Raw genomic sequence first — 24,632 nt, 5'->3', positions numbered from 1 at the left:
TTGTCATATGTACATGTATGTGGTTAACCTTGTTGGGTCTCTATCAAATGGCTACATGGCCTCTTTGTCATATGTATGTGGTCTACCTTGTAAGGTCTCTGTCAAATGGCTGCATGACCTCTTTGTCATATGTATGTGGTTTACCTTGTCGGGTCTCTATCAAATGACTACATGGCCTCTTTGTCATATGTATGTGGTTTACCTTGTCGGGTCTCTATCAAATGGCTGCATGACCTCTTTGTCATATGTATGTGGTTTACCTTGTTGGGTCTCTGTCAAATGGCTACGTGGCCTCTTTGTCATATGTATGTGGTTAACCTTGTTGGGTCTCTGTCAAATGGCTACGTGGCCTCATTGTCATATGTACATGTATGTGGTTTACCTTGTCGGGTCTCTATCAAATGGCTGCATGACCTCTTTGTCATATGTATGTGGTTTACCTTGTTGGGTCTCTATCAAATGGCTACATGGCCTCTTTGTCATATGTATGTGGTTTACCTTGTCGGGTCTCTATCAAATGGCTACATGACCTCTTTGTCATATGTATGTGGTTTACCTTGTCGGGTCTCTATCAAATGGCTACATGGCCTCTTTGTCATATGTATGTGGTTTACCTTGTCGGGTTTCTATCAAATGGCTACATGGTCTCTTTGTCATATGTATGTGGTTTACCTTGTCGGGTCTCTATCAAATGGCTACGTGACCTCTTTGTCATATGTACATGTATGTGGTCTACCTTGTTGGGTCTCTGTCAAATGGCTTCATGGCCTCTTTGTCATATGTACATGTATGTGGTTTACCTTGTTGGGTCTCTGTCAAATGGCTACGTGGCCTCTTTTTCATATGTACATGTATGTGGTTTACCTTGTCGGGTCTCTATCAAATGGCTGCATGACCTCTTTGTCATATGTATGTGGTTTACCTTGTTGGGTCTCTATCAAATGGCTACATGGCCTCTTTGTCATATGTATGTGGTTTACCTTGTCGGGTCTCTATCAAATGGCTACATGACCTCTTTGTCATATGTATGTGGTTTACCTTGTCGGGTCTCTATCAAATGGCTACATGGCCTCTTTGTCATATGTATGTGGTTTACCTTGTCTGGTCTCTATCAAATGGCTACATGGTCTCTTTGTCATATGTATGTGGTTTACCTTGTCGGGTCTCTATCAAATGGCTACGTGGCCTCTTTGTCATATGTACATGTATGTGGTCTACCTTGTTGGGTCTCTGTCAAATGGCTACATGGCATCTTTGTCATATGTACATGTATGTGGTCTACCTTGTTGGGTCTCTGTCAAATGGCTACTTGGCCTCTTTGTCATATGTACATGTATGTGGTTTACCTTGTTGGGTCTCTGTCAAATGGCTACGTGGCCTCTTTGTCATATGTACATGTATGTTGTTTACCTTGTTGGGTCTCTGTCAAATGGCTACGTGGCCTCTTTGTCATATGTACATGTATGTGGTTTACCTTGTTGGGTCTCTGTCAAATGGCTACGTGGCCTCTTTGTCATATGTACATGTATGTGGTTTACCTTGTTGGGTCTCTGTCAAATGGCTACGTGGCCTCTTTGTCATATGTACATGTATTTGGTTTACCTTGTTGGGTCTCTATCAAATGGCTACGTGGCCTCTTTGTCATATGTACATGTATGTGGTTTACCTTGTTGAGTCTCTGTCAAATGGCTACATGGCCTCTTTGTCATATGTATGTGGTTTACCTTGTCGGGTCTCTATCAAATGGCTACATGACCTCTTTGTCATATGTATGTGATTTACCTTGTCCGGTCTCTATCAAATGGCTACATGGCCTCTTTGTCATATGTATGTGGTTTACCTTGTCGGGTCTCTATCAAATGGCTGCATGACCTCTTTGTCATATGTATGTGGTTTACCTTGTCGGGTCTCTATCAAATGGCTACATGGCCTCTTTGTCATATGTATGTGGTTTACCTTGTCGGGTCTCTATCAAATGGCTACATGGCCTCTTTGTCATATGTACATGTATGTGGTCTACCTTGTTGGGTCTCTGTCAAATGGCTATGTGGCCTCTTTGTCATATGTATGTGGTCTACCCTATTGGGTCTCTGTCAAATGGCTACATGGCCTCTTTGTCATATGTACATGTATGTGGTCTACCTTGTTGGGTCTCTGTCAAATGGCTACGTGGCCTCTTTGTCATATGTACATGTATGTGGTTTACCTTGTAAGGTCTCTGTCAAATGGCTACGTGGCCTCTTTGTCATATGTACATGTATGTGGTCTACCCGGTTGGGTCTCTGTCAACTGGCTACATGGCCTCTTTGTCATATGTACATGTATGTGGTTTACCTTGTTGTGTCTCTATCAAATGACCACGTGGCCTCTTTGTCATATGCATGAGGTTGTACTAGTTGAGCATCTGTCAGGTGGCTATCATATTGAACTTTCTGTCAATATGTATATGGTCTTGTTTGTTAAGTCTACATCAATTAGCTACTTTACCTTTTTGTGGCATGGATGTTGTTTTTTTGCTAAATAATCTTTGTCAGGTTGCTACATGACATCCATGTATGTGGTTTTACATGTTGAGTCTGTCAAGTGGAAATATGACCTTTTTATCATATTTATCTGTTCCTTGCTTGTTCCTGTTCCTTCTTGCGGCTTACTAGTTATCTTATTGAATTGCACAACCGATAAAACTAGGTCCGTTTCATTTCATTCCAAGTAGAATATCTTGATTGGTTTTAAGGCTCATGTTTTACGTTTCTGTGCACCGACCGACGACGCCGATGACGACTATAAGATTATTGCAAAACATCGACCTTCTTCTTTGGAAAATAAAACAGCCGTGGTAATAAAATACACTGATTATAATTATGATCGGCTCTGGTGATGATTATATCATTATCATATAGATTACGCATTTGAACCCATAATCATTATCAAAAAGGATCGAGATATGGATCTCGGAAAACCTTTATAATACAAACAAATGTTTTATCGTCCTACTAAAACACAAACAAAAGCAAACATAGAATGTGTGTTTTTGGATTAATAAACCGACCCAAATTACCGCGTTATCTTTAAGAGCAATAACAGAGTAATACTAAAACTCTGTCTCAAAGAACGACCTAATTATATCGATTGCATTTGTTAAGCGCACAAAATCATTAATATTAACATTAGTATTAACATTTTATATAAACCGTCTTGTTTGCGAAATATGAATTACTGATGATAATGGGACATTTGAAATATATATATTTATATTTGCATTCATCATTTGAATTTTTATTAATTTTTTTAAATGTACTCCCAATTTATCATTCACCAACAAATAATTACAAGGCCGCACACCCAAATTTAATAATGCACTTAATGTATCATTTCTTAAACCCGGTGTGTGATTACTGTAATGACTCGGGGTTATGAGGCCAAAGAATATGGTTAGGATTACATCCTTTTCGAAAACAGGTAGGGTAGGTTTATGCGTTTTAGTAACATTGGAATATGTCGTTAAAATAATGTTCAGTTTAAAGATTGAAATGTTTTTAAACTGCATATTAAAGCTGCACTCTCACAGATTGAACGTTTTGACAACTTTTTCATTTTTTGTCTTGGAACGAGCCAAATTTTACGGGAATCAATGGAAATCAGTAATATAAGACTGCTGACAAAAAATTAGATCGCAAATTTTTATATTTTAGCTAAACAATTATGTTTAATGAATTTTTCTTAAACCGTTAGTAACGGATTAAGCTATAAAACATTAATTTTAGAACGGAAATATGAACATCTGCGATTTGATTTGTTGTCAGCAAACTTATATCACTGGATTGCAGATATTTATGCAAACATTTGCTCTTTCCAAGCCACGAAATAAAAAGTTGTAAAAATGGTGTATCTGTGAGAGTGCAGCTTTAAAACGTATTTTTATAGCATATTATTTTTACCAACAGACTAGACAAACGGTAGGGTTCGCGCATATTTCGTACGAAGGGTCTGTTAACCCGAACCAAACTTTTTTAAAGGCCGTAGTATTCAATTACCGCAATTAATGGGCCGGGGCTGTCGCATTCACTCGGTGCATTTATAGGGTGTATTCATACTTATAAAAACAGCAATATTTAACCAACTTTATCTGGTCAGCCTCTGTTTAAATCTACTGATTCACCTGATTAGGATCTAGATAGCTAACGTTTGCGAGTTTGTTTCTAGATTTTTATATATACGGTACAGCATAATAGGGAAAAAATTCGGTTTACTAACGTGAGAGACTGGTAGCCATAACTGAGCGCAGGACTGATTTATCAAAACAAAATGCAGGGCTGGAACCAAGATTTGACGTGAGAGAGGGTGTAACTTAGGGACGTGACCCTTTGACGCGCCCCTCCCTCCATCAGCACCGAAATTGAGTTGGTTTAAAGTGTCGCCAGAGGGATTTTGGGGTAATCCAACAAGACAATTTTCACAATGTCTAGTCCGAAATTGTGCATTTTGGGCGTATTTCATTACTCTTTTTCTCCTATATTGAAATAAAAGTAAACTTCGACGATTTTAGTTCTGGACCCGCAAGTGAAATGTACGGCGTATTTAAAATACTTCCCCATTAGACATAACATAATTTTAAACACTAAACACGATCTTATAGTACTTATATTAAAGTTGCACTCTTACAGATTAAACGTTTTGACAACTTCATTATTTTTTGTCTTGGAACGAGCCAATTTTTGCGAAAATCCATGGAAACCAGTTATATAAGACTGCTGACAAAAATAAGATCGCAGATTTAAGTTCAAAAATTATTTTTTATGTATTTTTCTTAAACCGTTAGTAACGGTTAAAGCCACATAACATTTATTTTCGAACGGAAATATGCAAATCTGCGATCTGATATTTTGTCAGCAATCTTTTACCATTGGTTTGCAGATGTAAACGTAAAATTTGCACTTTCCAAGACAAAAAAAAGTTGTAAAAATGGTATATCTGTGAGAGTGCAGCTTTAAGTCCTAAATTGATACTTATATAGAGAATAAAATGCAAATCTTTTCACTACCTTTAGATGTATCCAACGACCCAGTAAGATGTTATTTTACACATTCATGAGCACGTTATAGTCATCCGCATTTCTGCAGTTCATAATATGATAGATAAAACACTTGATTAACTAAGAACAACCCATGAACGGTCAGATTTAAACTTAAGTTCACAATGAGAAAATAGTTTATCCGCATCTATAAAATCCACTAAATTGATAATTGTAATTCTATCTCTCATTGTTTGTAAACAAAGTATATAGTACATAATCCATAGCGTTCCATTTAAAAATGAGCAAATTTCACAAAGTGATATCAAATCACAAGAATCAATAGACAGTTATCACACTACAGACCTATTTAATGTATCGATCAGCTCTCAGTCCGTTTAATGTTCCAAACTTCCTTGTTTTAAGTTTAACACCCCAAAAAGCTACCATCCGTTAAGCAGAAATGTATCAGCTATGAAGTAACAGTTTAGATCTTTACCTTAACCTTAATATTCGCTTTGCCACTTTACTAAATTACAGTCAACTGCGTTTAAGTTGATACAAGACATAATTATGTAATAGTTTGATGACGTGAAGTAAATTCTTAATGATTAAGAATGGGTGGAGTGAGCGTAGGGAACGAGTCCTTCTTAATCATTAAGACTTAGAATACAACCTCATTGGCTAATAAATTGTCAACGCAAAATCTGACGCAGGGAGTGTCTATCGGATGATTGCTAATAGGCGGATCCTTAAACACGCGCGGAAGTTGAAATTCTGAATGATTAAGTCTACTTCTTAATGACTGCCTATCTGCAATTTTATTGGCTGAAAATGTAGGATGTATTCTAATTATAGCGACGGGTCCAGGCTTTGATGTTATTACTGTCAGGTTGGTACAAGACATCATTATATCCATTATATGTAATAGATATGCATTTCAGGCACGAACCTCACACGGGTGAGTTCTCATGAATTCACAAATAGCCTCTAAACATGGCAATTTAGGGTTGGCGGCCGCTCCCGCACTCTTAACAGGACGAGATTAGCTAATCTTAGTCTAAAGTGGTTCAATTAAGTATAATTTATTCATGTACACTTTGCCATATCGCCATTTAATATTATGTCGGAGAATAGCACAATGAGCTAATGTTTTTGTAAGCATATAACCGACTAAATAAAGACTTTTGTATTTTGTATGTTCACTTGGAAAGTTTTTTTTTTTCTGTTTTTTTTTTGGGTGGGGGGGGTGGGGGGGGTGGGGGCTGCTCTCCATGGACCCGCTAGTGCAAACCGAACATTTACATTGTATATCGTGTTTCCGATACTGAGTGTATTGAATTAAAATCAACAGACAGCAATCTTTCAAACAGTTGATAATTGTCAGTCCTAAAAACCAGCCTGGGTCTGTTGGAGTGTGCGCAATTCATGTCCATAGCAGGGTAAACGCTCTAAGACCCCTTGCGAAATTGTCATTTATATTCATGTCAAGATCCTTCCTACTGCTTTTAATGCAAATGTCACCACAACAACACTCTTGAAAACAGTACTAAAGTCTGAAGTTAAAAGCTCTCAACCCGCATTTCATGAACTTTGCAATCCCTGAGGTAGAGAAGTACTTTCGCTGTCCAGGGACGGATCCAGGAATTGGCGTTTGAGGGGGCGTTTGTTACTACAGTACAGTCAGTGTGTTGTAGTCAAACAGCGAGTGATTAATTACAAGGTCTGATCTATGTAACATTTATGTAAAATCGTAAAAGTATCTTCATCAAATAAGACTACGTTATTAAAATGCGTGCAGTTCAGCGGGAACAAATCAAAGCACCACACGCCTAAACCGAACGCGTGACCGTTTTATTGCTCTACTAGTACCCAGGTATGGGACTTGATTTATACAATCATCATGCGAATTGACATGTAAACTGTTATAAATGTAATAAATGTGTTAATAGCCAGTCTTCGAAACAGCAAAACAGATGACTTTATAATTCAGGCATCGAAAGAATTGCATATTAGAGTCAAAGTTTTCTCATCCATGTAACATTCTGACCATATACATGGGTACATACAAGGAAGTATACTACCGATCACCTTCGCAGTGATCTCCCTTAACGAAAGCAGGTTTGGTATTTAATGTACAACTTAAGTCAAGGCTATGTTATATACCTAACATGCAAAATTAAGTCAATGTCAAGGTCATACATCATTGACTTCATTCACGCTGTTGGTCAATGTCTAGTAACAAGTAATCCGATTAGCTACATCGTTCTTAGATCCAATTAAGACTAATATTGAATACCAGCCATGGGAAGATCTCTGTCACCATGTACGAAAAATAGCTGGATTTTAGTTATGACCTTTCCTAGCAGTATATTTAGTTGCTTAATCTTTAAAAGCAATGGTGTTCCATATCTCAAAAGTATATATGTTCAACAGAGAAAATAAGATTGCGACACAGTTACGTGATTTTGAGCATGGTCATGTGGTACAAGAGAGCGCATTGCTTACTGAAGAGCACCTTGAAGTGACCACTGGTGGAGTTTTCCACACTGCATTGTACTGCAAGAGAATTATACATCATCTTTCTTCAAAAATATCGAAATTCAATGAAGACGGACCACGGGATACGAAGGAAAATAGCAAGAAAAGTACAAAAGTGAAATCTTATAATATTTTCAGGATTTCTTTATGCTAAAGAAATATCCTAATTTGCTTGAAAACTATTATCAAACCTCCACAATTCAAATATTTTATTTCAACTAGCGGATATGATATAATGATAATAGTACAAGGGATATATTTTCAAATAAAGGCATGTGAAATACAGTATAAACAAAGAATTCAGAATACTCAAATTTTAGCGTGAATTAATTTTGGATCTTATGGCGTATACAGCATGGTTATTATATACATGTATAAATTGAATATTTATTTTATGAAATTTCAAGAATTATTAAAAGAAGAGAATTATTTCAATTGTGTAAATAGGCAAATCATTAAAACATGAACAACAAATAACAAGAGATGTCACAGAGACAGCGCGTTCAACTAATCCGCGTTCAACTAATCCGCCGCTTTTAAGTTTAAGAATTGAAAAGTTGTAGTGAAACATGCATGGAGCTCTGTAAAATAAGATTAAATGCAATACCTAAACCAGAAAAACCTAAACCAGAATTTCAAAGTCAAATAATGAAGGGGAAACATTATATGCAAGAAAGAGTTATCATACTTGATGGTTTAAAATTTCAATGCAATATATGAAGTAGTTGCAGAGTAATTGACTTGCATGTGCAACCATGCAACCCCTTTACCAGATTGGTTAAGCAGAATAATAAGGGGCACAATTAATCTCATTTGCAAGATAAAGTTATCTTACTTGATTTAATAATGGTTGGGAGCCCTTGTAAAAAGATTCAATGTACAAAATGATGCTGAAATATTGACTTAAATGTGGTTACACGCAAAACCTCAATCAGAATTTCTAACCAAAAAAATAAACGGCCATCATTTGCAAAACAACAGTTATCTAACTTGGTTATGCAAATAGGTTGGATTGTTGATTATCGGTGTATACATCTTAATGCAATACATCATGTAGTTGCTGAGTTTGTTAACCTATGTGTGCTTACATGCAAAACCGTTACAAGAATTCCTATATCGAATAATAAAGAAAAATTATTTGCAATATATGCATTCCAGAGTTATATCACTTGATTAATGAAGTAGATTGGATAGCAGGAAACACGTCATGTCTAAAGTTAAAATACATGATGTATTTGCTTAGTTACTGACTTAAATTTGGTAACTAACATGCAAAACCTACAGCCCACACTATCTCTCTCTTCATAGTTTTATTATAACAAGAGCTATCAACAAAACAACCGGTTCGACTATCACGCCACTTTTAAGTTAGGAATTGCAAAGTTTTAGTGAAACATGCATGGATCACTGTAAAGTTAGATTAAATGCAAAACTTTAACCATAATTTCTTATTCAAATAATAAAGGGTCAAAATTTGTATTGTCTGCAAGATCGAGTTATCATACTTGATTGTTTAAAGTTCCAATGCAATACATCAGGTAGTTGCTGAGTTATTGACTTACATGTGCTTTCATGCAAAACAAAAATCATACATTCTAAGTCGAATAACAAAGGGCCATAATTTACGTTTCATGCAAAATAGAGAAATCCAACTTAATTATTTAAGTTGTTGGGATAGTTGAATACCATTGTATAAAGTCTCAGTGCAATACATCAAGTAGTTGCTGAGATATTGACCTATTTGCAAACCCAAAATCACAATTTTTAACTGAATAATAAAGGCCCATAATTTGCCTCATTTCAAAATCAGTGATATCTTACTTCATTTATTAAGTTGGCTGGATGAATAGGGAACACGTATGTGAAGTTTCAATGCAAAACATAACGTATTTGCTGAAATAATGACTTGAAGGCGCTAACAAGCAAAAACCTTCACCAAGAAGTGAGGCTGACGCCAAAGCCACCGCAGGCGCCGACGCTAGGGTTAGTAGTATATCTCTCCTTATTATTCGATTAGTCGAGCTAAAAAGGTTAATTACAAAACATCTGTAAACAGGATGGCATTTCATGCCTTTATCATTTACATGTTTGAAAACTCTATGAAAATGAATCTCTCACATCGAAGCAATGATACAGTATATTCATTATAATAACAAACTCTCACCGCTCTAGAGACTACACTCATTTCTTTACTTAATGTAAGAAAGCCCCAAGGTAAGCATAACAATCTTAAGTAGCTTATTTTAAGCCATATTTCTTGGTTAATCTAGATTTTACTAAATAAAACTTTCTTTATCGTGAGTATTACAAAGATTATTTCCAGTTTAGGTCCAAAATCTCTTAAGCGTAAATGTTACTCAAACCATACCAAACACACACAAAAAAACTTAACCAATTCCTTATATAACCACTTAAGATGTTTCGTGAAATTGGGGCTGAATTTAGGTCTAATAAGACCACATATTTACACTTTGTGCATATATTCCTCTCTTGTTTGATGTTCGCTTGACCATAATCCTAGTTCATTTAAAGCTGCACTCTCTCACCGTTTTGATAACTTTTTTAATTTTTGTCTTGGAATGAGCCAAATTTTGCGAAAATGTCTAAAAACCAGTGAAATAAGATTGCTGATAAAAAGATCAGATCGCAGTTTTAATATTAATGCTCGAACATTGATTTTTTATGGCTAAAAGCGTTACTAACAAACACTTTAAAAAAAATGATATTTCGGCAGTTTGACAAACAATTGAGATCTATTCAATTGTGTGTTATCCTATGACTGATTTGAAAACACAGAAGCCAAAATCAACTGATTCTGAGACAAAAAATGAAAAATATGTCAAATCGGTCAATCTGTGAGAGTGCAGCTTTAAACATGAACTTGGTCAAACGTTAGGCTACTGGGCTCGTCCCTGTATTTTCATTTTATTTTTATATTTTCATTTTTTTTTTGTTTCTTTTTTCTTTAAATCATTTCTACAGTGCTTATTTTCTTCTCTCACTAATACAATGAAAACTACAGGGTCAGTTCCAGCAGTCATAAAATTCAAAAATAAACCCTGTGAAAAGGCACAAGACAAAAGCATAAAAATAAAAATATAAAACAGATGTATGATTAAACTTATATACTTTAAGTACGGACGTTAAATGTTTTCAGCGCATTTAACTGTTTAAGTACAGTCAAACTTTGTTGGCTCGAACTCCCAGGGACCGGCGAATATACCTCGAGCCTCGGGGATATCGAGCCAAGCGGGCATTCCTTCTTTCCTTCTGACAGTATAAAAATCTGTCCTTAACATAAAGTTCGAGCAAACAAGGAAATCGAGCCAAGCGTGTTCGAACAAACGGGGTTCGACTGTACACATTTTTTATAATAATTGCATTGTAATTGATAGCGTACCTTTTATACACATATATACATAATTAAAAAATTCTTAAGTGTTAAAATTCAATTGAAAACCAGGAAATGCAAAAAATCTTAACTGGAGTCGTACAAAAATAAAATATATACAAATTAAAAAAAAAATATATGAAAAATATTGGGAAATAAAATTATATACAAATACATTTATACATGCTGTACACAATTAATTTTCAACAAGTAACCAGCACACACAAGAATAGTACAAAAATAATATATAATTTTATATAAATGTTCAAAATATGAAAAATAGCATAAGAAATGAGATTACAGTCGAAACCCTTTGGCTCGATATCCCTGGGACAGGCCAAACTACTTCGAGCCAAGCAATTTTCGAGCCAAACGGGAATGCTTACATAAAAGTAAAAAAATCGGTCATTTACATCAAGTTCGACCCAACAAGGGAATCGAGCCAAGCGAAATCGAGCCAACGGGTTTCGACTATACATACAAACACCAAAATGTAAATATTCAGAAAAATAGTCACGATGTTAAAGCAAGGCTAACATTATATATCGAACCGATAACTTTGCTGTACTGTTTTAAAATGGTTTGAACATATTTATATACTAATAATTCCCATTCGGAAAGTTGAAGGTCTTTATTGGGGTTGATCCTATCATCTCTTCCGGTTTCTGCTGCATATCAGACGCCACTCCGTACGCCGCTTGTACTTGATCCCGGGTATATCCCGCCGAATTGTCACGAGAAAACGCGGGAATCCTCATCCCTACGTCCGTTAATACCGCCAACTGCATCAAATCTTGCTCATCTCTGTTAAAACTTGAGCTTTCCGTGTATGATAACTCCTTTGCAGTTGATGAGTCGGGGGCAAATTTGTTCGGATTTGGAGCATCGTTCGCCATTTCAAACAATGTTGGCCTAGGGGTGTGTTCGATTCCGTGTGCCTTGGTCTCGTGTCTGTTTCGATCGCCACTTTGTGTAAATTTCTTTTGGCATAAGGAACATTCATACGGGCGTTCACCTGCAAGTAAACAAATAATACATACATTATAATTGATATACAGTGGAACCCCGATGACTCAAACTCGTTTGGCTCGAATTCCTCGTTGGCTTAAACTGGATGTAAGTGACCGATTTTTTAATACTGAAGCTAAGCATTTTCGTTTGGCTCGAATTCCTCGTTGGCTTAAACTGGATGTAAGTGACCGATTTTTTAATACTGAAGCTAAGCATTTCCGTTTGGCTCGAACTTTCCGAGACTCGAGGTATTTTTGCCGGTCCCTTGGAGTTCGAGCCAACGGGGTTCGATTCTAAAATGATAACGTTACCTGTTAATTGGCATGAAAATGGTTAACAATTTATGAAAGTGATTGAATGATTATGCATGGCTGCATTTTCGGTTCGTTGGTCGTAAACGTTGTTCTTCTGAGACATAAAACCAACCTGTATGAATTCGCTCGTGAACCTGGACCTTCGAGGCTCGGGTGAAGAGCTTCCCGCAGTACTTACAGGCGTGCTTCTTCTTAGCTGGAAACGATCCAAAAGAAAACTTCTTTAATTGACCAATGGAAGATTAAAGTATTTAAACAACTCACATACATGTATAAGAAACAGTTCATATTCAGTCGTTAAACATGCTAAAATCAGGACGTTCGATCATTTGATTTGTCTACCACCAGACATTTCAGCAGTTTCTGACGATTAATTCTGAATATACTTTAAGGATAAAATAGGGATATTAGGGCTGATTTTCAAATAAAAAGGGCCGTTCCTAGAACTTCTTATCTCTCAGTGGCAGATAAATTATATCGAGCAGTCGACAGGTGAAAGTTGTTTATAAGATTGTTTCAAGCTGTAATGTGGGTCGTGAGTGAGGGGGGATACCCTCTCGTAGGAAATATTTGAATATTAAAATAATTGAAAGAACCGTTTTACGCATTCTGATCGCAAACATGCGATGAAACAAAATCATGCCTTGAACGAAATGTGAAAATTAGGAATTTCAATCGAAAAGTAAATTTGTAAGGTGATTGACAATCTTAAAGGAATGTTCACACAAAAACAAGAAATAAATATTTTTTGGGGGAAATTTTCGGGCAAATAAAAGGCTAGTATTATTTAAAAGTAGCTGGTTAATCGAACAAATTAAAACAGGATGGAAACTTTTATTCTAAATATAGCTCATGACATCACAGAACAATATCATTCGGTGTTGCCTTATTATACCTTTGTCCGGTTTGTGGGTCAGTTTATGTCTGGTAAGATCGCAGTTGGCCACGAATCCTTTCCCACAGTCGTCGCAGAAGAAATGGTATTCCCCGCGATGACGTCGTTGATGACGTAACATGTTGCTCTTCACTGTGAACTCCATGGCACAGATCTCGCAGACGTACGGACGAATGTTATCGTGAATCTGACAAATGCAAGGATACTTACATTGCACCATTAAGATATTCAGTTTACATATAATATTAATGCTGAAATGCCAATTTTAATTGCACATTATGAAAGGGTTTTCTTAACACTCTCTTTTTGTGGTAGACGAACACCCACACAGTAACAGTAAAAGTTAATTTAAAGTAAGCCTTAGTTCATCACTAGAGGATTTAGGGGGGAGGCCAATTATAAATTGTTGTGCATCTAGGTCACGCCGCCTCTAACGTCAATTTCGGGATCCGCCCCTGTTCATACACCTGATTTTAGATAGAATGTGAATTGTGACGCTACTTTAAGAAGATATTGGTCATTATCGAAACCAACACATGCATTTGTTTCAGTTTTGAAAAGCAATGATAATGTGCCCGTGGTCGGGCTACAACCCAAGACTTCGAGTAACAAGTTACTGAAGCTGAGATATGGACATATAATAGCGTATGTGGGTTTTAAACAAGAGGCTCAAGAGGGCCTATACTCCACTGGCATGAATGTTACTGCTATACTGAGCTCACATTCAAAGGGAAGCAATTAGTTAATCATATGTTTCACAAAGGGCAAGAATTACTACAATAACACTTCAGCATTTCAAGGGCAATACCGTAGTCATGCATGGGCGGGTCAGGCTGGTTTAAGAAAGGAAACGAGCTCATGGGTGTCTCACTACTTTTGAAGTTTGATTAAGACACAATCAAATTTGAAGACTGAGCAATTGATTACAGACGTACGGAGGACAAACACCGCGCAATCGCTTATCATTAGCTCTTCTGGCATTTTGCCAGTAGAGCTAAAAACAATAATACTTCGTCTTCGAACAAAATCACACAATTACCTGCATTATATGGTTCTTCAAAGATGCAAGATCAAGATATTGTTTGCCGCATTTTTCACACTTGTGTTGCTTGATCCCCGTGTGTATTGACATGTGTCTTTTCAGCTTGAAAGTTCCCTGCAACACATAGGTATATATATTGAATATGTATAACAATGATGGTAAATACATTAAACCTTATGGAAAAACATCTGTTTATGACCAAGAACATTCATCTCAAGAACAAAAAAAACAAAACTATAACAATAGCTGTCACAGAGACAGCGCGCTCGACTATTCCGACGCATTTTAGTTAAGGAATTGCAAAGTTTTGGTTAAACATGCTTGGTTCACTGTAAAACTAGATTTCATGCAAAACCTTGAACATAATTTCTTAGTCGAATAATAAATATTTATGTGAAGAACTACAGAAATAAGCTCAGTAGCCAAAACGTTAAACAACATAAACCCCGTTTAATGGCACAGGGTAAACGCCAAAGACATAGTACACAAAAACAATCACAAACAAAAAACATGGAACAACAGCGTACATGTACATTCAAATAATGTACATGTTATCTAACTTTATTAATGGAGTAAGTTTGATAGTGGGAACACATATCTTAATTTTCAACGCCATGCATGATGTATTTGCTGAGATAATGACATAAAGGCGCCGACGCAGACTCTATGGTGAGTAGTATAGCTCTCCTTATTCTTCAAAAACTCAGCTAACATATGTACCAGTATTTCCAAAACCACACTTATTATACCTATACTCGGGCTATGGGCACAATATGACTAAAGTTAGTAGTAAGTTTTATATTTGAAAACAAAGAACAAAAAAATCTTAACACTCCGCATGAAACAATTTATCTATTTAGAGACTAAATATATATACTTACGTCAAATGAGAGACCGCATACATCGCAAATAACGCTCTTGACCAGCTTCTTCTTGCCCTCGTGTACCACTTGAAAGTGGTGGTCTCGCCTGTACTTCGTTGCAAACGTCTTAGTGCAAACTTCACAAGGATAATTAACCTTATTATGGATGGTCTCGATGTGTCGTTTCAAATGGTTACTGGTATAAAACTCGGCAGTACATTGGTCGCATTTGTGAGCTCTTTCACAAATGGAAATATGCATCTCAAAAACCTCTTCGCTCTTATACTTCTTTTTACACTGCGGACATGTTAACCAACCGTTCTCAGACTTGGCATGAATGTTTGAATAATGTTTACTCATGGTCTTCTTGTTGCTAAAGCTTTCGCCGCATTCGGGACAGTCCGTTTTAATGCCAAGATGTACGTCTAAATGGTCCCGAAGCCTGTACGGTTTGTTGTAAGTTTTGGCGCATATTTTACAGCCGTATACTCGTCCACCATCAGCCTTCACCTCAGCAAAACTTCTTTCTTTGTACTTCTCACTAAACCGACTTAAAAGGGCATCCTCAGTTAGCGCATCATCTTGCAAATGTTTTGCTAAATGGGAAACGATCTCGTTTATAGATCGAAACGTGTCGGAGCAGACGTCGCAAGTGAATACTTCAACATCAAAATGCTTCTTCTGCATATGTCTCAGTACATGGTCGTTTCTGGTGAAGAGTTTGCCACATTCTATGCATCTGAACTTCTTTATCCCATCATGCGACCGCATATGATCTGTTAACCTATAGCGCCTTGTAAAAACTTTGCCGCAAACGTCACAAGATATCAGTGTTTTCTTCCTTGGAACACTTTTTCTTTTCTTTGCGCCTTGAGTTGATGCTGGTTTTGGTTTTGTTGAAACTGCTATAGCCCTGTGGTCTTGGTTTTCCTCTTGTTCATGTTTTATATTCATATCGCCTTGAATAAGTGTGTTATCTATGCTGTTTATGTTCAAATATGTTTCATTGTTAGAATCGTCATTTTCAGCAGCAGCGTCGATGTCGTCTGAATCATGCACTGGTTCAATTTTAATCTTTTTACTAACAAACTCAACCTGTTCTTTCTTTTTTGCTTTTGGGTGTATTGTCGGTGATTTAAGCGGAGTTCGACTGGCGAGAGTACGCTTTTGCTTTGGTATTGTCAGCGAGGGCTGCAGCTTCATGCATGCGTTCACTCTGTCTAGGAATGTTCGGTCGTGTTCAGACAATGATCCTGCGCTTCTGGTTCTGTTCCTGTATGCTGATAACGCCCCTGTGTACCTGAATTCAATGAAACATATTTCTTGCAATGAGATTTAAAATATAACTTTACTGTTATGTGACTACTTTTCATATTTTTTTACGGTCAATGTACTTGATTCAATCATATAAGCCTGCATAGATGTTGATGTCTTTAGATGTAGAAAGGCAGAATGGGGGGATATGTTTAGTTATTAAGTATTGTTCAAATAATACTATAAATAACTTTCATTATCAATTTATGGCAAATGAAAAAGCTAGAAATAGTATGCAGTAAGACTGTAAGTTATTCACAGAACATCCTGATTATGCCTTCCCAAAGTGGAGTGAAACTTACAATTGTGTAGCAAACTGCGGCGAACTTTCAACCATTTCCACATCATCTGTATCTGAATCACTGTGGTAGTCGACAACTTCGGCTATTTCCCTTGGATTGTTTTTTGAAGTATCCTCTGTGTCATTGGTTAGATTTTTACCAGCAATATCATCAGTGCAGATGTTCACTAAATCTACAGAACCTTCATCAGACTTCTTCAGTGGAGTCGATTCTTTGTCATCTTTAGAATGTTCTTCTTTGTCATCTTTCGAATATTCTTCATTGTCGCTTACTGCAATCGGCTCCTTAGAACGATCGTTGATATGGTTACCGTCTTTCAACTTTTCTCCACTGTCTAAGTGTTCAGTTGGAGTGTTTTGCTTTACATTATCCGATTCCAAACCTTTATCCAAATCTGCAGCCTCCGAGGGCTTGGTGAAATGGTCATCTGCTTCTGTTTCATTTCTGACATTTCTATTATTATCAGTTGGCATTGTTTCCTTTGGTATATCAGTAGCTTTCCCATCGGTATTCTTTGAATCGCGAACATCTCCAACGTCTGAGTTTAGACCTCTGTCTGATAGGGATGAAGTAAGGGTGTTTTCAACATCATCAAGCGCTGTGAGAATTTCTTTCTGCGTGCTGTCGTCCTGAATGTTGGCCTTTGTTACATCTTTCAACTCCTTCAATTCGGTAAGGTTTTGAGTAATGCCGATTCTGATGTCATCTTGTCGAGTCAACACAGGCAACTTTTCATTGACGATGTTTAATACTGTTACCAAAACCTAAAATGCATATTATACATCGTAAAGCTGCACTCTCACTCTTTGACTTTTTTTAGTTTGTCTCAGAATCAACTGATTTTGGTATCAATGCCTTCAATTCAGTTATATAAGATTATTCACATTATATAACAGATCTCAATTGTTTAAAACTAATTTTGTCTGGTTTTACTAACGGTATTAGCCATTAATATCAATTTTCGAAAGTAAATATAAAAAAATTGATCTGATCTTTTGTCAGCAGTCTTGTATCACTAGTTTTCAAACAGTTACCCAAAAACTTGCTCATTCCAAGAAAAAAAAAGTTCTTAAAACGGTCAAATCTGTGAGAGTGCAGCTTTAACAGCATTGCATTACTTCCAACTAAAAGTTTCTTATATGATAAATGTATGGCTGTATGAAAAGTATTTTATAAATTATGTTAAATATATTTTGTTGTGAGCTTCATGTATTTCCTTGGATAGAACAAAACTAACAAAACACATAATCCCTACATACAAAATAACCAATATTTCATCTTTAACTCTTAACAAATTGATAACAAAGGAGCAGGGCTTATATTCACACAACATCCCTTGATGTCAATACTTAAGTCATTTTATATGTTAAATTACTTTGAAACATGTTTTAACAGTTAATTAAAGATGGCCAGATTCAAACTTTCTGGTCCAAGGGAGACCACTGTTTATGCATTTAATGGTTAACACATAAAGATATCAGAGTATATAAGAGTAGTATAGATAATGATAATATACCTCAGACTCTTCTGTTCTTTCCTCTATCCAGTTTTTGACAAAGACTAGGACACTTGAGATGGAGAAGTTCTTTACAATGCCCTCTGAAAAGATCTCAAGCAGATCTTCCTCTGTAACCTGAAATAATAAAATATAACATACATCCATATTGTTACAAATATTGCATTACAAATGAGACTTAGTTTATCATGGTTAAATTATTTTAGATCAATTGTGAAGAAAGCTGTAAGCTGATATGAACCAATCTCGATTACGTTTCCTGGGTAGAAATCAGTACTGGTGTCCTTTTTGATAGGCCAAGAGAACCCCTGGTGGGATCAAACCCATAACCTTTTTGTGAAAGTTGAACATCTTAACCATAAAACCTGTCAGGCCTATTGACAAATGAGATTGAGAGTAGACAAAAATTTACTTAAGAAATGAATTGTGGGATTCATGTCATTCTCAGGGTATAAACACAGTTGAGTTGGTTAAAGTGTGAAGGACTCCACGCGTACTTTAACCTGCCCAATAACAAGATCAACAATTTTCAATATGATTCGCGATCCGAACATATCTGAATATGTAGCCTTAATTGGATGATAATTGCTATATAATTGCTAAGAGACACTTCATTTAAATAATGGAAGTTAGTAAGTTATAAGGTGTAAATATAACATTTTAACTGATCCAGCTGGTGTGGAGCAGATTTATATAACATAAACCTTGTAGTGGGGTTTTGGCTAGGTTTTAGATAGGGTATGGTGTCTCAGAAATGGGACTGGGTGTTAAGGGTGAAAATGGCATATTGTATCAGGTTTTGGTGACCTTTGAACATCATGAATTTGACAAAAATTATGCTTTATTGTCAAGAACTAGGTTTTAAAAACCACATATTTAATGAAGTTTGGCAAATGAAACCTATTATTACTTAAGTTTAACACAATTCCTAACATTTTCTGTTTATTTAATAATTTTAGAATTCTTCCAACACCATTGTGACCTTTTCTCTCTTAGAACCCAGACACTTTTCTGCAGCACCCTCTCCTTTTTAAACCTGGCAAAACGCTATGTTCCTATAGAACCCTTTATGTACTTTTACTACAGGTACAGTCTTGGTTCGATTTCAGGTTAACATGAATTTTATATAAAAGTCTGATCTTTATTTTTTTTAATATATGTTACAAGCATTCTGGCTTGGCTGCATATTCGAGAGACTCAAAGTATTTTGGTAAGTCCATGGGATTTCGAGCCAACGGTTGCAACTGTATACTATGATCAAGTTCAAATGACTCAATATTATCAATTCTCATTTCTTTTATGATAATTGTTTTACCTGCAAAATCTCATCCCCAGGCAGAATGGCGGTGTAAAAGTTGACCTCGACCATCTCTCTGGCCAAAGAAACAATCTCTTGGTCCAGTTTTAAATGGCTGTCCGAATTGTCTGTAAGACTACACAAATCCAAGTAAAACTGCAGGCAATTTTCAACGTTCAGATTCTGTCTCAGATACATCTCACAAAGATCTAGTAGATCCTTAACAACTAAATAACTAGCCAGTCTAAAGATGCTGGTAAAATTTGTTCTACTGATTTCGATTTCACCTGCATAAATAAAGTTTATGGTGTCTTCCAAGTACAGCAAATCATCAGAATTAATGTTTGCAAGATGAACAGTGTCGGTTCTTTTACCACTAGAACTTGATTTACATTTTTGAAGTAAAACATTGAAAAACACACTGCCAACAGACAGTATACATTTATGAGCTGGAATGTGCTTTCCGCTTGCTATTATGGTCACATCCTGATACTCTGAATCGTCTCGCAACTGTAAAAGCTTCCGGCAAAGTTTACTTCTCTCCACTGCCATTTCTTGGTGCCCCATTTTCAATCATGAACCTGGAAAACATTCATTGGTTATATATATAATGATTTAAACATTGATATTTTTCACTGTTCTGGAATTTTAACCTGCTCTCTGAGTTCCATATCAAACGTCATCACACACAGGGCTAGGACACAATTTCAACTATGTCATTTCTGAAATGACGCTATTCGTGCTCATACAATTAGGCGCATTTGTCTAAAAAAAGTGTATTTAAATTACTTTAAAATCCAATTTTAGGCATATCATAAAAAAGACAAATTGTTTGTTTCAGTTTAAAATAGCGATACACTTTGAACACCTGAGTCATGAACACAAAAAGTTAATATTTCGCCACTTGTTAAATATATCTTTTGGTGCTCACTCTGTGGAATATATCACGATCTTACAACGAAACAATCAATTATCCTCTATTTTTTACATTTCTGTATAATAATAAGGCCTAGAAAAGTAATATGTTATATATTACATAATATATTACATAAAAAAATGTAATATTTATTTATTGGCCATTTTTTGCTGTTGATGTTTTTCTGTTACCAACTAGAACTCCGCGAGTCGGATGTGTAGCCTGACGAATTATTTACTGTCGACATTATAGCTGTTAGATTGGCATTTTATTCATTTATAGACAATGATGTTGCCATTTAACTTTCAAGTGTAGGTGGCATTTGAACCCTCAATCAGATATACCTACGGAATAAGTTTCAGGTTGAAACCTTCTATAGTTTACGAGATATGCCACGGACTAAACCTAAGCAAGAAAATTAACAAAGGGCAATAACTCTAAAAATATGGCAGCAAGAGTAACGGTTCTTGTGCACTGCACTTGCCCTCAATGAGATCTATCTAGCTATGAAGTTTCAAGTTGATACCTCTTATATTCTTCAAGATATGCCCCCGACAAAACTTTAAGCATGAAAATTAACAAAGGGCAATAACTTTAAAACTAAGAAAGCAAGAGTTACTGTTATTGTGCACTGCACTTGCCCTCAATGAGATCTATCTAGCTATGAAGTTTCAAGTTGATACCTCTTATATTCTTCAAGATATGCCCCGGACAAAACTTTAAGCATGAAAATTAACAATAATTTTAAAACTAAGAAAGCAAGAGTTACTGTTATTGTGCACTGCACTTGCCCTCCATGAGATCTATCTACATAATATGAAGTTTCAAGTTGATAACTCTTATATTCTACAAGATATGCCCCGGACAAAACTTTAAGCATGAAAAATAACAAAGGGCAATAACTCTAAAAATATGGAAGCAAGAGTAACAGTTCTTGTGCACTGCACTTGCCCTCAATTAGATCTATCTACATATGAACTTTCAAGTTGATACCACTAATAGTTTAGGAGATATACCCCGAACAAGCGAAAATGGGACGCCGCCGCCACCGCTGCCGCCACCGCCGCCGACAAAAGTAACCCCTATATGTCGTCTTTTCAGGCGACACAAAAACTATACAGTCATGTAGGTTTAACACTTTAATACATTGATACATGCTGTATAAATGTAACCGGGTATACGATGTATATATAGTGGCACTTATACTGTCTCGCTATAGAGCTAGCTTTTATAGCGACGCGGTTGAGTGTCCGCCTGCAGAGCGAGAGGTGACCCCGAACCCCGACAGGTGCACATAGCAATGTGTGCAGTCTGTTACATAAACATTTCTGATATTGTTGAGAGCTGAAAGCCCTTCATTTTTTACTTTAAATCAAACAAATGAAAACATATATTTCTCAAGGCAATAAAAAGTCTAGGGCCGAGATAAAAATAAAACTGTAGGTTGAAAAACCTGAGACAATTTAAGATTGCCCTCTTTTGTCCAAATACTTTTTAGATTATGTTTAGTACAGTACTTAAGATTTTAAATAGTTGTTGTTTAATATTGATTACAAGCCATAAAAACAACTGCTCTCAATTCTTGTAGTTTTTCTTAAGATTTTTTTTGCGATCATGCGTTTTGGTTAGGTACATGCTGATTCCGACGTATCTACTGGTTAATTGACAATGGTGTTTAACATGAAACTTATCAACATACTCTGGGGAGCACTCTTCAGCTGATGTCTCAAAGAAATTTGGTATTTAAGTTGAACATGAAGTTAGTGTCCACATTTTAACATTATTATTTTTGACAATGCTGACACAAAATCTGTGTATGGACCCTGAAGTGCCTAACTGGCAATGATTTATAATATGCTCAGGGTCGCCTGGACACATTTGATACATACATTTAAACAAGTTGTTAATCCGAAATTATTTGGACCTAGAATTTTTTTTTCAAAATAGCGATATTTCGGATTATCAATTTTTAGAAAATGACAGCAAACACGAATAATAGATGACATAAAATATTAAGTTGTGAAGATTGCAATGTTGAAAGCAGCATGTTACCAACACGTTACATTTGGTTTGAGTATCGTTCAGTAAACTATAATACATGTTTGTTGAATTATTGTTTAATATTAAAATGACAAATAATTTGTTATTATACTTCTTTATTAAAACAACATAAAACAGAATGACAGCATTAGCTCTGCTCCGGATTGTTCCCAAGCGGGTTACTTGTGAGCAATGTGGTGATTGAATTTGATGAGATTTTTTTAATGATATTTATACATACATTACACACACAGATCGATGTTTGTTACATACGCGTGCTCAATGTCATTCTTTAACAAGCGCTAATTGTGCTTTATTATCACCTCAAGACGATGGCTGAGTGCTATCGCAGTATGGTGAGAAAAACAATAAGATGATCAAGTTCGAAATAAGGATTAATAAACAGGTGTGAAACATCAAATTGGGACCATAATTTTTACTTTGAAATAGTGATTATTTCGGAATAGCAACTTTGGATTATAGATTAAAAATTTAGTTAAACAAAGAAGGAATAATATCGGGACTGAAAAATAATTTTTAAATAGCGATAATTTCAACAAAAGATGTTTAAATGTAGCCAAATTTCATAATCACTGCCTTTCTCAAGAGTGGCACAAAAGCTGATGTTTTCAGAAGTCAAAAAAGCAGGCCATAAGTATCAACAAAGTTTGCTTTAACAAATGAATTAAACATGAGAAATTGAGTGAATATAAAACGTTTGCATTCCGTTTATGCTCGTTGATTTAATTAATTGCATTTTCTACTTATAACAGGGTTCGACATTAACGGTGGTCCGATGGTCCGGGACCACCAGATTCATGGTCCGGACCAGTAGAAACCAGTTCTGGCTAGTCCAACTGGACCAGTGAAATTTCCAAGAAGAAATAATTTAATCAGAAATGTTTTAGCACGATCCCTGACTAAATCTGACAATATGTATAATCCAACAAATAAATGCAGTGCAAGCAGCGTTCGTTGTTTTTATTTACATTCCCTTGCGCATGCGTTACATCTGCGACCGGAAGTAAACAGCACAGAACAGTTTACGATAGCTGTGAAATCATCGGAATTAGGTCAATCTTTATTACGATGTAAAATTCCAATAACTTATTTTAGCAAATCATTTCGTTCATATTTATAGCATTGAAATTGGTTTATTAATCGTATGCATAGTAAATTAAAGCAAAACAAAAAAACGCGAGAATTTACAACAGTTGACCCGTTGACCTATTTACGGTTTGTTTACAATGGAGGAATGATCGTCTGCTGAACAGCGTAAAAGATGTCGAAACAGAATCTACTTGGTCAGGACCAGTGGATATTAGGTCAGGACCAGTAGAAAATATATCTACTAGTCCGAATGGACCAGTGGATTTAAAAGTTAACGTCAAGCCCTGTATAATATAAAAAATACCTAAACTGGCAGCTTATCTTGGGCAGCATCATTGCATCATTACCTTAATACTATTTAACTAACACCATGAAAAATTGGGAACTGAATTTTTGAACCTTTTATTGCTAATTTTACATTAACAAGGAATAAAAAAATATTCAGATATTTCCCAGTTATTTTTGCAATGTTTTACTGCGAAATAAATTTAAGATTTAAAAAACGGTTCACTCCTAGTCCAGCCAATGATCTAGCATAAAACAAGTGTGAATTATTGCAGTTTAACAATGTTAGAAAATCTTGAAAGACCAGAATAGCTAGGAGTAACCCCTTTGATAAATCCAAAGAAAAAAATAATCATTTAGGTTACATGTCACTAAATCCTTTACAGGTTATATGACACCAAAACAAGAGTTCAATCCCATAGAACATGTAGCAAAAGATCTGTAAAAGTAGATCTGTAGTTGTTTGATTTGAGGTTATAACAGGCTCAATTATTACAACAAAGACAATGCAAAAAGTGTGTGCGAGTTGATCCGTTGACTAAGCGTGTAGTCCCAGATATATTAACCGCGTAAAATAATGAAATCAGTTTTGTTACACATAATTACCATTTAATACAGCAAAAATAATACATTCACGTAGAAGATCCAGTCAATATCTTGTGAGAATAGAGAGATTTTCATGCAAATCAGCGAACCCAACTTTCTTTTAAAAAAGTGGCTAAATTGTAACAAGGGGGAGTAACTGCAGACTAGTTTTCAGAAAAGAACGCTCATGGATAACGTT

The 24,632-nt window shown here is 35.9% G+C and overlaps 2 protein-coding genes across 18 annotated transcripts in view; both read right to left on the bottom strand.

Moving 5' to 3' along the window:
- LOC128205812 (adhesive plaque matrix protein 2-like) overlaps positions 1-5,588 on the bottom strand; it is a 63,997-nt gene extending 58,409 nt beyond the window's left edge. For 14 of the 16 annotated variants that reach the window (XM_052907783.1, XM_052907779.1, XM_052907780.1 and 11 more), the window contains exon 1: positions 5,042-5,371. The gene's annotated coding sequence lies outside the window, so the exon portion shown is untranslated. The other 2 variants (XM_052907775.1, XM_052907777.1) reach the window with 2 other exon arrangements.
- A 2,158-nt stretch (positions 5,589-7,746) lies between these two features.
- LOC128205811 (uncharacterized) lies at positions 7,747-24,566 on the bottom strand. 2 transcript variants are annotated; one of them, XM_052907773.1, is made up of 9 exons: positions 24,455-24,566; positions 19,516-20,078; positions 18,201-18,317; positions 16,685-17,448; positions 15,087-16,368; positions 14,203-14,319; positions 13,164-13,350; positions 12,381-12,464; positions 7,747-11,958 (listed from the first exon to the last, which is right to left on the bottom strand). In XM_052907773.1, the coding sequence occupies exons 2-9, from the start codon at positions 20,062-20,064 to the stop codon at positions 11,543-11,545; spliced, it is 3,516 nt and encodes a 1,171-aa protein (XP_052763733.1). In that variant the 5' UTR covers positions 20,065-20,078; positions 24,455-24,566; the 3' UTR covers positions 7,747-11,542. The 2 variants fall into 2 exon arrangements, with proteins under 2 accessions (XP_052763733.1, XP_052763734.1); XM_052907774.1 differs by having other exon boundaries at positions 24,479-24,562.
- Positions 24,567-24,632: the final 66 nt, after the last annotated feature.

The sequence above is a fragment of the Mya arenaria genome, chromosome 10 (genome assembly GCF_026914265.1).
Source record: "Mya arenaria isolate MELC-2E11 chromosome 10, ASM2691426v1".
In the NCBI taxonomy this organism is placed as follows: Eukaryota; Metazoa; Mollusca; class Bivalvia; order Myida; family Myidae; genus Mya; species Mya arenaria.
This window is presented reverse-complemented; position numbering and strand designations above follow the sequence as displayed.

Excerpts from the sequence above, each read along its gene's own strand:
- LOC128205811 (XM_052907773.1), bottom strand. The coding sequence starts at position 20,064 with ATGGGGCACCAAGAAATGGCAGTGGAGAGAAGTAAACTTTGCCGGAAG. Across the intron at positions 18,318-19,515 it reads CTGGGGATGAGATTTTGCAG|GTTACAGAGGAAGATCTGCT; the intron begins GTAAAACAATTA and ends TTATTATTTCAG. Across the intron at positions 14,320-15,086 it reads TATGCGGTCTCTCATTTGAC|GGAACTTTCAAGCTGAAAAG; the intron begins GTAAGTATATAT and ends TATGTGTTGCAG.